Source organism: Anguilla rostrata, chromosome 12 (genome assembly GCF_018555375.3).
Source record: "Anguilla rostrata isolate EN2019 chromosome 12, ASM1855537v3, whole genome shotgun sequence".
Lineage (NCBI taxonomy): Eukaryota > Metazoa > Chordata > Actinopteri > Anguilliformes > Anguillidae > Anguilla > Anguilla rostrata.
Genome location: NC_057944.1, coordinates 15,496,970 through 15,512,331, shown reverse-complemented (window position 1 = coordinate 15,512,331; position 15,362 = coordinate 15,496,970). Strand labels below are relative to the sequence as shown.

The 15,362-nt window shown below is 44.3% G+C and overlaps 1 protein-coding gene across 2 annotated transcripts; it reads left to right on the top strand.

The window, feature by feature from the left end:
* Positions 1 to 80: 80 nt before the first annotated feature.
* masp1 (MBL associated serine protease 1) lies at positions 81 to 14,301 on the top strand. 2 transcript variants are annotated; one of them, XM_064301409.1, is made up of 11 exons: positions 99 to 225; positions 886 to 1,108; positions 5,358 to 5,535; positions 5,793 to 5,924; positions 6,968 to 7,164; positions 8,455 to 8,602; positions 8,767 to 8,885; positions 9,271 to 9,349; positions 11,718 to 11,855; positions 11,930 to 12,004; positions 12,595 to 14,301. In XM_064301409.1, exons 1-11 carry the CDS (start codon positions 218 to 220, stop codon positions 13,461 to 13,463), a joined length of 2,166 nt encoding a protein of 721 aa, XP_064157479.1. In that variant the 5' UTR covers positions 99 to 217; the 3' UTR covers positions 13,464 to 14,301. The 2 variants fall into 2 exon arrangements, with proteins under 2 accessions (XP_064157480.1, XP_064157479.1); XM_064301410.1 differs by lacking the exons at positions 11,718 to 11,855; positions 11,930 to 12,004; positions 12,595 to 14,301 and adding an exon at positions 10,118 to 10,486 and having other exon boundaries at positions 81 to 225.
* Positions 14,302 to 15,362: the final 1,061 nt, after the last annotated feature.

Here is a 15,362-nt window from a genome sequence, read left to right as displayed (position 1 = left end):
GGCAACCTACTTTGTATTTACTTCAAATAAAATGTGGCTTATGTAAGTCGGAACAAACAAGAACGTACACCCAAGCTCTTGCCGTCTCTCAGCTGTAAACACTGCCTCAGCGAATCATTGAAATGTGACGTGAATTGTGAATGCGAGTGCACGCGGGGATCTAGGAATACAAAGAGTTCCTCACTTAGAGAACTGGGAAGCCGTCGCAACTTCTACAATGATGGGGTGAGTAGCCTATTTTACCTTACTTTTATAACACAGAAGTAGTTTATTACATTTTAAAAACAAAATGTTTTGTTGAATGTTTTAGATTATCCTAAGAAATTGTATGTTTATTTATAATCAATATGTATTTGTTTAAATCGTATAAATGTCATATATATCAAACGATAAAGACATACACTCTGACAGACTGCATTTACGATAATGTTCTGCTTGAACATAAAAGTTGCTTTATGAACGCAGCTGTGAGGTGAAAACAAGAATGAGTGAGTGGGTTGAACTTGGAATCTTCTCCCTGAGTCTCGCGGACGAAGGAAAGTAACAGTCTACCGGCAATCAATAGCTTCCTAATTAAGCTTAGGTTAGATTTAGTGAGACACGATGGAAGATTGGTGGTTGAAACCACTTTTGTCCACGCATGTCCAGGTTAGTGAGAAGCTCCATGTCGGCCCTGCATTCAATGGATTACTTCAATGGATTATCCAGCTGTATAAATTGATACAATGTAAAATGCTATGTAAAAGTTGTGTAAGTCGCTCTGGATAAGAGCGTCTGCTAAATGCCTGTAATGTAATAATGTAATGTAATGGATTAATTTATTTGTGTGTTTAAATTATTGAAAGAATTGCAGTTAAGACAAATTGCTGTTGTCCCCTTGCACAGAGTCCTGGACGTCCTACTGCTGGCTCTGGCCTTGCATGAAGCACAAGGAGCCAACCTGACTGACATGTATGGTACCCTGCATTCCCCCAACTACCCAGAATCTTATGAAAAAGAAGTGGAGGTCACATGGAATATCAGCGTCCCCGATGGATTTCAAATAAAACTTTATTTCATACATTTTGATTTGGAGCCCTCCTACCTCTGTGAATATGACTATGTAAAGGTAAGAGGTCACATCCCATGGTCTCACCTGTACCTGGATAACAGCAGTAGCTCTACACAGTACAGTTTGCTATACAGTAGTGGTATTTACACTTGCCCCCAGAAGGTCAGTATGTCCACGTTTATTGTTACTCAGCACTTAATTGATTAATTAAAACTTTTAAGTCATCTTGTCTGGTGTTTTGGGTATAAAATCAAGGTTATTTTAACAAAAACCCACAACTCTGCTCTTCCCAAATGCAAGAGTCAGTATTTCAGATTGCAGCTGATGTTTGGAAGTGAAAGGAGAGATGGTGTGCCAGCAATCTGGGTTGAAGAATGTAGTGGTGGGGGTTTGGGGTTTGGAGGGGGTGTCTATGGGTTGGATTGGGGGTGTGTGTGGTCTCTGTGAATCATTCACTCCTGCTGATAACAGTCTGATAACAGAGTCTGTGTTCACGAGTCTCCATGTCCTGCAGGTCAGTAACCTCAGTAGCATCAGCTGGCCAGTTGGCCAGCACAGCACCCAGAACATGGCCCAGCTGAGCAAGAATATAATTTATCTTGCTCTCCAAACAGGTGCACAGAGGTTATATGAGAGAACCATTGTTGTTGAAGTAACGTCTTATTCATAAATAGTTAGTGCTCCCTAAATTTAAAGTCACATGATGCCGTATGTCCGTATCTTGAAGGATCATTGTGAAACATGCAAATATTTCATGCAGTTAGAGTCCAAATAGAGGGTGCCATTTGCCAGGGTAAAGCTCCATTGTGCCAGTGTGTGGTTGGGGAGGTGCCAAGTCCCCATCTCTGATCTGAGGCAAATAGGCATGGGAGTTCTTACAGACATTTTGATACCTCACTGTGTGATTACCATAGCAACAAAACAATGATGTGGGATGACCTAGCTGACTGAATCGCAAGGCATTGTGTGCGGAATCACACTGGTCCATCAGAACTGTCCAAACAAAAGTGCACTGAGGACAGAGCTACACCTTTACTTTAGGGCAAACCAGACTCCCAATGCATCAGGGGTAGAATTACTGACAATTTTTTTTCCTATTCTAAAGAGTAATTTTCTTGTTAACGTTCTGCATGTTCGGGCACAATGTAATTCTATAAGTACATTACCTGAGACTGGAGGGGATTGTTGCTGGTTTTTGTTTCTGAAATAAGTGGGGCACATCAGGGTAGAGTATCAGAGCTCCAGCACTTTCAGCTCAGTGCGCTGTGCAGTTGAACGCTGGGTGCATCTGGGGAGCAGGACGAGCTGCAGGAGGTGCACAGAACCTCGGGGGGTCACCCAGAAGCATATTCATATTCTAATGCCCCACCGAGCTGTAGGGCAGCCAGAGCGGGGCGGCTGACAGACACAATGGGCACAGATGGGGGGATGGGGGCAAACAGATGACTGCATTCCCACAGTTTCTTCACTGACACCTGACACGCTCAACACTGACACAGCCACTGACACACTCAACACTGACACACAGTCACTGACACACTCAACATTGACACACAGTCACTGACACATTCAACACTGACACACAGTCACTGACACATTCAACACTGACACACAGTCACTGACACATTTGACATTGACGCACAGTCACTGACACACTCAACACTGACACACAGCCACTGACACACTCAGCACTGACACACAGACACTGACACACTCAACATTGACACACAGTCACTGACCCACTCAACATTGACACACAGTCACTGACACACTCAACACTGACACACAGTCACTGACACACTCAACATTGACACACAGTCCCTGACACATTCACTAGAACAACATGCAGTTGTGAGACATGCGTGACACACACATACTTGCATGCATACACATACATACAAATAGAAATATCATGGGTGGAGCTCTTGAGGTGCCAGGCAGGAAAGAAGCAAGCACAGATGACCGTTAATCAGAAGCAGTAGTGTACATTAGGTGCAGACTCATACACTGCTGCACAGCCCTCATGGGAGCATGCAGTTCATGGAGGAAGTCTTTTGTTTGTGCGTAATAAGAAGTCTGGGCGTCTTTATTCGGCCCTCCCCCACTCAGCTCAGTAGCCCCAACTCCACCCCCACCTCATACGAACAATAGTACCTTTTTTCTCACACTGCCCATCGCTGTCAGTCTCAGAGAGCTCAGTGTTGGGGGGTCTGTTCTCACTGCATTTACATAAAGTTGCAAGGTCGACTTTTTTATATGAAATAATTCCCATAGGCCGTCCTTGCTTAGAGAAATAGCTGTAGGTCTTACTAGGGTCAGCTGCTTAAACTTGTTTGTTAGTACAAGCATGCCTGTGATTTAACTTATACTGCATGTTTGACCTGGGAGTGTGGTTTACTAGGCTGCAAATAGGCTTGCAGACTGCAAATCAGTTTTGCTCATTGTATTTATGTAAACTCATTGCGCACTCTTGATGAGAGAAAACCTTTTAAACCTATGAGGGTTGGATTTTCTAAGCAATTAACTCCACTTTATATATAAATTTAAGTATACTCCTGGTTATATGATTACCAGAGCATTATTAGTCACTATACTATGACTGATTACAAGGACATGAGTTGTGTGATTTATGTATTGATATTCTACATGTAGAATCCTAAAGATTCAGCAGCAATCTGTGAACCAATCGGAGAAATACAGTTGGGCTACCAATGGCATTGGTATTTGAGGTGAGGGGTATTTCCACACAGGAAAGTAATCTTCAAACAAACAACAGTGTAGAAATTACTGGGCAAGGTGTTGTCCTGAACTGAAGTAAAAAATAAATAGAAAATTTGCGGGGGGAGATTCATGACCATTTTCCCTGTCTCTTTGTCTACTATTCACAAATGAATGTATAACCAGGAATCAATTAAAAACCTCTCCTGCTCTGGAGTGTTAATTTTGGATTGGCATATCACATTATAAGAATTGTGTGAACTTTCATGTTGTTATGTTTGGTTAAATTTAGCTTTGGATGCCTAAGTGTTTTCAGCAGGGTGCTGGTATTGTTAGGATGCATCCCAGGGTTCACTGACTCTGTCACTGTAAACTCAATGCATGGGAAGCAGATAAGAGAGGCGTCTGTGGAGCATGCAAGTCCTGAAGCCCCTCCACAACCCCTTCTCTCTTTCCTTCTCTCTCTCAGACCCCTTTCCAGGCTTCAGTGTATATTTGGGTTTGGCTCACCCATTCCCATGTCCAAGAATGACTGACATTTTATGATATAAGGATACCAACAACTGCAGGTTTTAACAGCAAACAAGTCACTGTCACCAAGGTGACAGAATCAAAAAATGAGGAATGTTTTCAGGGGTGGCAAAAGCATGAGATTTTATTTAAAGCTACAAACCAGATTGATAGAAATAGTTGGTGGCGTTGTCCTGAAGAGTCAATATAAATGATGCATATTCTTACATTTAGCACCCTGAAGCATTGACCTCCTACGTTATCGTTCCCCAGTCTATATAGACCAGAGTGCTCCATCTGAGGGAGAGACTGGAGTGGGGTTCTGTGTGTAGTCATGCTCTGAGGCGCACAGCCCCAGAAGAAGGGTCTGAGTGGAGTCATGACTTCAGACTGAGAGGAAAGGCAGGCTTATGTTCTTTAGCAGGGCATTCACATAAATTGGAGCATGTGATTAGTCTGCTCCCCTGCTTTGTCCTGCCTGAGAAGTTTATAGAAACTGGTGGTAGCAGACAGATGATCCTGGAAAAACTCTGACTGGCCTACACGTGATAGGCTGTCAGATTTTGTATGAATGTCAGATGTTGGCAGTACCAACAGAAACATCATACAGTTCAGAGAAAAACATATTCAGGAGTCATCATCATTGTGTGTCACAGGTGTTAACTTTCTGTTATCAAACATCAGTAAATAAAGTGGTTCTCTCCACAGACTATTTAATATAATTTTCTGACAAGAAGGATACAGGGACTACGTATAAAAAGTGCTGTAATTTCTAAATGTATAAATCCCCTTGAATAAAAGTTGAAAATCTGCTCTTTAACCACATGTGAATTGTTTAAATCTAAAATTGTGGAGTACAGCCCCAAATCAATGAAAATACAGAGCCAAATCATGAAAAAAATGTGTTTATCCCAAACACTATGGAGCTTGCCGTATCTACTGTATGTCCATACCTTTGTTTTATTTTTCATTTTGCGGCTTCCTTGAAAGCTTGTTCCCCTTTAAAACTCTGTGATTGTGATAGACCCTGACACATGCATTGGTTATGTTCCTGTGAGTGTTATGTTCCACCCTGCAGGTGGAGGCGGAGCAGGAAGTGCTGGCCACGTTCTGTGGGAGGGAGGAGACGGACACAGAGCAGGTCCCAGGAGATCAGGTCATCACCTCCCCCAGGAACGTGCTGAGCGTCACCTTCAGATCGGACTTCTCCAACGAGGAGCGCTTCTCCGGCTTTGAGGCCCATTACAGCGCAGTGGGTGAGGCCCAGAACCTGCTCCAGGGACACCAAACACCAGCTCCCCCCCCCCCAAACAGCACTGTGCTGTCCCCTAAAGTACAGCATCCACTCTCATCTTGCACCACTCCCACCTCCCAAAATCACTTCCTAACTTAAAATAGCAAAATAAAACAGTAAGCTAAACAGCTTCATACATACATCTTGTGAAATGGTTGATGTACCCATGTGCATGTAATGCAGACAGCTATACACAGTTGGGGCCCTTTCCTCCTGCAGATGTGGATGAGTGTCGGGACAGGAACGACGAGGACCTAGCCTGTGACCACTACTGCCACAATTACATTGGGGGCTACTACTGCTCCTGTCGCTATGGTTACGTGCTGCACTCCGACAACAGGACTTGTAGAGGTATACCTGCTAATGAAATAAAATAGTATACTTGAGCATATGTTAAGTATTATATAAGTTTTCATTTCATCGTACCTCAAGTGTTTTAAAGTATGAAATAATACACTTGAAGCATACTTCACTTGTGTACGCAAACCTCACTGCCAAATGCTGAACAAAAGCGTAGTTCATTTTAACCGGCTCTATACTGCATTTATCCAGCTGTGAGCAGTAACTGCGTCATAAACACCATGCGTGCTGTGCAGCAGCTTCATACTCCGTAGCGATCTCTCCTGTGATAACGGTCTAGCCATGCATTAATCTATGTGTGTCTGTGTGTTGTGACTGAGTGTATGTGTGTGAGTGTGTCTGATATGCCACTGTTTGTGTGCTATAGCCTTGTATATAAGGACTGTGGTGCAGGGGCAGTATAGCCTGCTCTGTGTCTCTATTGGCCCCTGTTTCACTGATAGCAGCTGGAGCTGGTTGTAAATATTTGTGTTAAAGTCCGAACTGTGGAAAATGTCCATGAGGTTCAGATAGGAGCTATGAGCCTTCTGAGGGAGCCTCTCTGCTACAGTCACTGCTCTCCCCATGGGACCAGCTTATGTTGTATGGTGTGTGTGTGCGTGTGTATGCACGCATGTGTCTGTGTGTGTGTGTGCGCGCGTGTGTGGGCATTGCTTATTTTATGCTATTTCTGTTTGAGTAATTTTTGTTGTGCACATGTATGTGCAATGATTATGGCATTATGGTTTGTGGCATGATTGTGGTATCTGAATTCAGAGAGGAGAGCTTAAGGTGGAATACGTTTCGCATCCAGTGTTTTTCATAAAAGTGTTTGTAATTAAGAATGGTAATTGACTATGGAAATGATATGTAAATACAGGCAAATGGATTTGTTTGGGTCAAGTAGTTTAGAGAACTCTGGGACAACTGTATCGCCCCTTATGAAAGTTCTCCATCATCTCACAGTTTGTTGCATGCTGTGTGTGTGTGTGTGTGTGTGTGTGCGTGTGTGCGTGTGTGTGTGTGTATATATGTGTGTGTGTGTGCGTCTGCAGTGGAGTGCAGTGACAGTGTGTTCACAGAGAGGACGGGGGTTCTGTCCAGCTCAGACTACCCCAGGTCTTATCCCAAGAGCTCTGACTGCCTTTACCGCATTGAACTGGAGGAGGGCTTCCAGGTCAACCTGGAGTTTGACGATACCTTTGACATCGAAGACCACCCTGAGGTCACATGTCCCTATGACTACATAAAGGTGAGCTGGGCGCTATACACACCTAAAACACCTATGCATGATTGTGTAACCATGAGGTACACAATCATACAGTCATATATGGAATCATACTGTAATATACATAAACAGATGGCCAATGCAAATAATGATAATGTAGTCATAAAATCATACGCAGATTCGTGTTTACTCGTACACGTATTGGTAAGCTATAGAGAACTAGTGGAGTATAGTGTAGAACATTATGGTCCCATATGTCATTAGTGTTTTATAAAAGCTGAAATGTGAAAAGAGTTGAGGAATCTGTATAAGCCTGAAAATCTGTGCATAATCTCTCAAGTGTTGCATCATCAGCTAGATTACTCCTTTTCCTTATCGAGGCTTATAAATAACTTCTGCCAAAACATTAATTTTCAACATCACAGCGAATAACTGCTCCACAGAGCCGGACAAACAAGGTCAAATGACTTTCCGCTTTTGTGAAATTTGGAGCTCTAGTGTATTTAAAAGTGAGAGAAACCGTAGCAAGATGACTAAGCTGGAGCTATTTCCCATAGGGGGACACACCAGAAGTTGACTGTTTTAGCAAGCTTAAAATATGAAGGATGCTAAAGCTTGAAAGCAGAAGGCAGGACAAGTTAGTAAATAACACCTCAGAGAACTACTTGCATTCCAGGCCTCGCCCCCTGTTTCTAGAAGGATTTTTGGGTCAGACTGGGTCACATCCTGGCCCACGGCGTCCCACTCTTCCACTGCTCAGCCGTGAAATACCACGACGCTCTAATCTCCACGACTGCTGCTGAAACACAATCGTTCTCAGGCATAAACAGTCCTGTCCTCAGCGGTTAGATCTTATGATGACCTCACCAAGATCTCAAATCTACCTTGACTCTTTTATAGATATATGCAAGCCATTTCTCAAATTTTGTATTGATCAATTTTAACAAAATTTTGATATATGGGTTGTTTGTTTAAAAAACAAAATCTTGAGTGGTGTTTTTTTTATAGGCCTTCAAGGCTACGAGCTGCAATCTGCACTGGCATAGTCACAAATCAGATTGCTACACACACACTGCTATACACTGAAACGTAGTAGTACTCAGCACTGAAATGCTACGGTGTGACTTCATTGATGAAGCAATTTTATCAATACTTAATGTCCATATTGAGCACCTTTGTTTGTTTTTTAAACTAAGGCAGTAATGGCAGTGAAGGAGAAGATAGCAGTGATGGTGATAGTGGGACAATGCTGATGTTCGTAGTGAGGGCTGTGATGATGGTGGGCGTGATGCTGATGATGAGTTTGGATTGCAGATCCAGGCAGGGCAGAAGGAATTTGGGCCACTGTGCGGTGACCGTTCCCCTGGCCGCATCCAGACGGGAAGCAACAGCGTCCAGATTCTCTTCCACAGTGACAACTCCGGGGAGAACGTGGGCTGGAGGCTGTCCTACACCGCTGTGGGTGAGTGTGTTCCCCGTGTCTCAGCGAGAAGGAAAGCAACATGGCTTAAAGTCAGCTATGCCATGAATAAGGTTGTCTGCTAGCCCTAATTCCTCCAGCGCTGAGTTGGCGGTGAAGACAGAGCAAGGTTAAACTCGCTGTTCAACATAACTTCTTTTTTACAGGAAGTCAGTGCCAAGTCCTACAACCCCCAGAAAATGGGCAGCTAGAGCCTGTTCAACCACAGTACACATTTAAAGACCACGTCCTTGTGACCTGCAACCATGGATACAAAGTGTTCAAGGTGAGACAGGGATGTGGTGCTGTTCTAAATCTGGCTAAGCATTAATTAGCGATAAGGCCTTACTGTAATCCGGGCACAACTGTGACACCAGGGTGCCAGGAGTCCATTCTATTAACAGTGTTAAAACCACAGGCCTGAGGTTCCATTTGACAGTATGCAGAGCCAGGAATATCTGTCCCCCAGAGTCTGTTTTGCATAAGGAGCTGTGGGTTTGTACAGGGCTAGGTATTTTGAACCCCCAGTTGGGTACGCAAACTGTATAGTCATGACTGTTTCTCCTTCAAATTCAAGATGGTCTCCTACACATGTTCAATTGATTCAGAACTTTTCTCTCTTTCTCTTGTGGATTAATACCTTTGAATGACTGACTGCTCTGGTTTTATAGGATGATGAAGAACTGGAACACTATCAAATTGTGTGTGAAAAAGGTGGTTCATGGAGCAGCACAGTGCCGACTTGTAAAAGTAAGAAGCACTGTAATTTCTCTTTTAGTTTGTGGACTTGCGAAGTTTGAAATGGAACAGATGCTATCCTTTTTATTTATGACTAAGTTACAACCAAGTACCAAGGCTAAATTTGGTACTGCCAGCTACCAAGGCTACATGGATGATTTGAAGTTATTGCTGCTGTAGGTACGAATGCCATTACGTCTAAGAACAAATGCTAAAATATAACAATTATATTCTTTAAAAAAGTAATTCCACATTTGAAGTTTTATACATAACAAGGCCGACACCAAAGTTTCCCAAATATAACCAATAACTTTATTTTACAAACCATACGGAATAACAAAAATAGCTGCAAAACATAAGGTAAAATCAGGACATGGCCGTGGTCGAGAGGTGAGGAGAAAAAGCCCCCCTTTTTGAGAAGCCGACTCCAGGCTTCTTAAAAGGGCACCGCAACAGGTGCTATCAATTACCTGTAACGAGACAAAAGCATGTGTCCAAACGGCCAGCGCCCCCACCTGAGGCGGAGGGACGTAACAAATGCATATTGAGAAACAAAACATTTTGTATTTGAAGTATTTTCCCCTGTTGAGCTGGCGCAATTAAAATGGCTCCAGACTAACAAGCTAGTGCTAATTGTGGGACTAAGATGGTGAAATATGGAGAGTGGTAAACATACATATTCATATACTGGTGCTTCTGTTCGCACATATATATATATATATCAATGCTCAGTGCTCTGTCTCCTCCTTCTTTCTCTTCCTCCCATCCACTGGTTTCCAGAAACGGATTCGCAGAAGAGTCGGCGATCATTGCCCAGCATCTTAAGCAACCAGATTCTCTACTAATGCAGTGCAGGGGAGAGGGGTGGACTAAAACAGCAGGGTCCTCTGGTCTGATTTGTGCATTTTGAGACAGTATGAGAAGCTTAGAGCTTTCTTTGTGGATCATCATCACAGTAGTTTATAAAAGTGAAACTTACTGGTGCATTGCTCCTTGACCCCTGTCCCTTGTGCCCTGTACCCAGTACCCATCACCTTATTGCCTGTACCCTAGCCGTGCTCTGCTCAGTACCTGCGCTGTAGTGGAAGCTACTGTTCCATCCATCACTCTCCACTGCAATTAAAATAAACACACTGCTGCTTTACCCTATCGGCACAGTCTGGGCTGAAGTCTGTCACTGGGTGTACGTGTGTGTGTGTGCGTGTAGGCTTGTGCTGTTAACTGTGCTGGTCTCACTTTATATCACTGGAAGACACCTCAGTAATGAGTGAACAGGAGAAATTGCTCTCCTGGTTAAATGCACGCAGTACGCTGGCATACAGTCACAGAGCAGGAGGCTGTACACTGTGGAAGGAAAGAGCGCTCTTAGGCCAAACACAGTTTGAGCTCTGGAAGTGAGGTATGATTCACTACCTTTTGCATCAGTCTGTCTCCTTCCGATCTCCCATCTCATCGTTCCACATTTGATTTCAGCATCCCATCCGATCACCAAAATATTTCTAGCTTATACGTAAATTGTAGAAATCAAATCATTATGTTTCATTTACATCCCATGCCGTGGAGCATGCTTTTCTGTATCCTAAATCAAATGTCTTTGCTGTATCCCAAATCGCTCCCATAGGCTACTTGCACAAAAAACTTAGGGCAATCTGCATTGTGTACTGAAGTTAGCAAAATGTTTACGAACAGGACGTTTGAGAAAAGTTTCAAGTTAGTTGTGTTTTATGATTTTGAGGATGAAGACTTTTGAAGACTGCTGCCCAATAAATCTTTTCCTAACTTTGTCTATAAACTAGAGACAATTGTAAATGTACCATGACAGTGTTTCTAATTCCTGGAGGAATATTTACCAAATTAACCAAATATTTATTCATTATGCTTTTTCAGCAAGTGTGCTCAAAGGAATTTTGTGATGCCCTTTGTGCAAGTAGCCTTATTATGTCAGAAACTGATGTTAATTTCATCTTAATGTGATCATCCGCGGTATGTGTGTACATTTATGTTAATGTTACTAGTCCTGCACTGAATTAATTAATAAACTAGTGTTTTAATGGATACTCTGTGTATGACATCGCTCACTTACTGCTGGCAGATTAATTTAAGTGAGTTTGCTGAATGTTTTAATAGTTATTATTATTATTATAATTATTATTATTATAATTATTATTATTATTACTGTATAAGAAGTAAAAATAAGAAGGGGATTTTACATATTATTACAGCTTATTGCTTGTTTAGGCATCAGTGTGTGGTGAGTCAGAAATTTGGGAAACAGTCCTTGTGTTCTGATACTCATGTATTATATCCTCTCTGTCTGTCTGTCTGTCTGTCTCTCTCTCTCTGTCTTGCCCTCTCTCTCCTCTCTTTGTGTCTCTCTCAGTGGTAGACTGTGGTGCTCCAGAGGAGATTGAAAATGGGACAGTGACATTTGAAGGCCCCAGCAACAGTACCTCGCTTGGTTCAAGGATCCAGTACTCCTGCACTAACCCGCTCCACCACCTGTACCCCAGCGGCAACAGTAGGAATCTCTCTGCTCATGTTTACAGCACTGCCTCCATATCTGCATCACTCTTACTGTCCCTCGTCCTGCAGGCACCTACACCTGCACAGAGGCAGGGGTCTGGACCAGCGAAGAGCTCGGCACCAAACTGCCGTCCTGTCAGCCAGGTGCGCGCTGTCCTGTCACATGGGTGTGATCATGTGATATGGTCCAAAATGTTGTTTTTTTGTGGAGTGCCAAATTACATTGTTGAATTTAAAAAATACAGTGTTTCAAGCAAAGCAATACTAAAGCAATATTTACACTTTATGAAACATGTTGCTGCATATACGTATATGTCATCCCAAAATAATTAATGCATGAGTAATTGATTAATCATTCATTATTTGATTAGTTTTATTATGATGTGTAATATCTTAGTCTTTAATATTATTGCTGATTTGATTTACCCTCGGACAGTTACACTCCTGCACTTTAAAATGGTGAGAAGCCCTGAATTTATCAGGAAGCAGCATAAACACTTTTGTGGGCCCATAATGGAGAAAGTGTAAAGGTACAGAACATATGTCTGCATTTTTTTTTCTTCATAGAAAACATTGCCTTTAGACACCCACAGCAAACCTTACACTGCGTCCTGCACTCATAAACTTGCTCTCCATGTATATTTTCCTGTGTTGATGCTCACATTTGAGTGTGTGAGGGTGAGACAGTGTGAATGTGTTTGAGAGTTCAGGGGTGTGTGTGTGTGTGTTTGCAGTGTGTGGAGAGCCGGGGCAGGCGTTCCCGGCCCTGCAGAAGCGCATTGTGGGGGGGCGGAGCGCGGTGCCCGGCCTGTTCCCCTGGCAGGCGCTGCTCATGGTGGAGGACGTGTCCCGCGTCCCAGAAGGCCGCTGGTTCGGCAGCGGGGCGCTGCTGTCGGAGTCCTGGGTGCTGACGGCCGCCCACGTGCTGCGCTCCCACCGCCGCGACGCCAGCGTGGTGCCCGTCTCGCCCGAGCACATCCGCGTCTACCTGGGCCTCCATGACATCCGCACAAAGCACCTGGCCGTCAACCGCACCGTGGAGCGCGTGCTCCTCCACCCGCGCTTCGACCCGCGCAACTACAACAACGACATCGCCCTGGTGAAGCTGAGCCAGCGCGTGGACCTCAGCGGCCTGGCCCTGCCCGTGTGCCTGCCCCCCCCCGGCCAGGACAGCTCCCTCCCCCTGCCCAACACGCTGGGCCTGGTGGCGGGCTGGGGCATCTCCAACCCCAACGTCTCCACGGACGACGCCGCCGCGTCTGACCTGGGCGAGCGCTCGGACGTCCTGCAGTACGTGAAGCTGCCGGTGGTGGATCAGGAGGAGTGCCGGTCCAGCTACGCGTCTCGCTACCGGAAGTACAACATCACAGAGAACATGTTCTGCGCAGGCTACTACGAAGGGGGGCGAGACACCTGCCTGGGGGACAGCGGGGGGGCGTTTGTGATGGAGGACCCCCACACGGGGAGATGGGTCGCCCAAGGCCTGGTGTCCTGGGGGGGTCCAGAGAAGTGTGGCAGCCAGCGCGTCTATGGCGTCTATACCAGAGTTTCAAACTACATGCCCTGGCTGCAGAACCACCTGGACTCAGACAGCCAGCGGTGAGAGATACAGAAGGCTCCAGTCCCCGTAGTGCTCTGCTGTCTCACTGCACTCCAGCTCCCATAGTGCTCTGCTCTGTCTCACTGCTGTCCAGCCCCCACAGTGCTCTGCTCTCTCTCACTGCACTCCAGCCCCCATAGTGCACTGCCCTGTCTCACTGCACTCCAGCTCCCATAGTGCTCTGCTGTCTCACTGCACTCCAGCTCCCATAGTGCACTGCTCTGTCTCACCACACAGCCCCCAAAGTGCTCTGCTCTGTCTCACTGCACTCCAGACCCCATAGTGCACTGCTCTGTCTCACCACACAGCCCCCAAAGTGCTCTGCTCTGTCTCACTGCACTCCAGACCCCATAGTGCTCTGCTCTGTCTCACTGCACTCCAGTCCCCATAGTGCTCTGCTCTGTCTCACTGCACTCCAGACCCCATAGTGCACTGCTCTGTCTCACTTTGCTCCAACCCGTACTGTGTTGGTTAGCCATTACACTTTACACTTACACAGTTACTCTTTTTTGTTCCCTCCCACATTTGAGTAAAAGCTCCTCCCTTTTTCCACTCTATCCCATCCAGTATTGTGCTCCTCCCTCGTACTCCTTTCACACCGTGATTTGGCCCCACCCTCTTGTGGTCAGTCACTCCTGTTATACTGCCCAGAGTGGCAGGCATTATAATCACTGCAGTCTTCTTAAAGGAGGTCAGCATGTATTTCTGTAGTCTACTTTAATACTCTTGTGTTTGGCTCATTTGTTTATTTAGTACTCATTTTTATATTGTTACTGCAGTTTCGTACGTGAGTTATTACGTTTAGTTGCTCATTGAAAAATAAAGCCTTTTTTCCAGTAAAGTTTGTGTTGAGGTGACTTTGTGCTATGCATGCAGTTTAACTGAGAAACACTACAGGGACCTGCATAGAGATACTGTGCCCGTGTGCTGAGGCTTACAGAGAGAAACCAGGTGAGAACTCTGCCAGGATGCTGAGTGAGTGTTTTACACAGTACTGTTTCTGTGGTCTGTGTGACCTCATGGTCTGTTTTCTGAGGAGAGGATGTGGTATGCAGGCCATGGTGTGATTGATCACATGACTGTGGCTGTCCATACAGAAGATCTAAATTAAGCCGTTATATCATAGCTTTAATAAAATGAAAAAATTTGTCAAAGAGTGAAAACGGTGCTAATTTGAGGATGTTGTAACACTTTAGGAATGCTGGAGCTAATGTGGTGTTCAGGCTGAGGAGGCTGCACAGAGAGAATTATTAGCTAATTATGTCACTCGCTGACTTTCATCATGTTTTATATGTATATGTTTATTGTATACTGCCTTGATTATTCAGAACATTCTGTCATGCAATGCTGTAACTTATGAATGTGATTTAATTGGCATTCACTTTATCTTGATTGGCATCACACATTCTTCTGTCCGTCTATCTTCTGTTCTCTCTTTCCCTCTCGCTCTGCAGTACGTAATGTCCACACACGCTCTCCATTAGAGAATACTATAGTGCCCCCTGCTGGCCATTAAAAAAAAAGGTAGAACTGTTCCCTCAGCTAGATATGAATCTGAGCCAGCAAAAAGAGTCTATAAAAATACAGGAAAGTTGTTCTTTGTAGCAGATCTTTTGTACATATTCATAAAACATGTGTGCTGTTGTTTCCAGTGTACTCTGTGTACTGCGTGTTCCAAGTGAGGAAGAGATACACAGAGAGATGGATTCACACCTAATTCCTGGCTAGCATCACAAGAACAGCTGTCTGTTCCCTTGTATGACTTATTCTGGACTTATTCTGTTTGATACTGGGAGAAACTGTGAACAACATTTCAACTGCATATTAATAAATGCCTTTGCATTGTATTGACCAGATACACCTGCATTTCATTCTGTAATTTATTTTCAGTACTATAAATAT

Coding starts and splice junctions, on each gene's coding strand:
- masp1 (XM_064301409.1), top strand. Junction 8,886..9,270: donor ATGGATACAAAGTGTTCAAG/GTGAGACAGGGA, acceptor CTGGTTTTATAG/GATGATGAAGAACTGGAACA. Junction 9,350..11,717: donor CACAGTGCCGACTTGTAAAA/GTAAGAAGCACT, acceptor TGTCTCTCTCAG/TGGTAGACTGTGGTGCTCCA.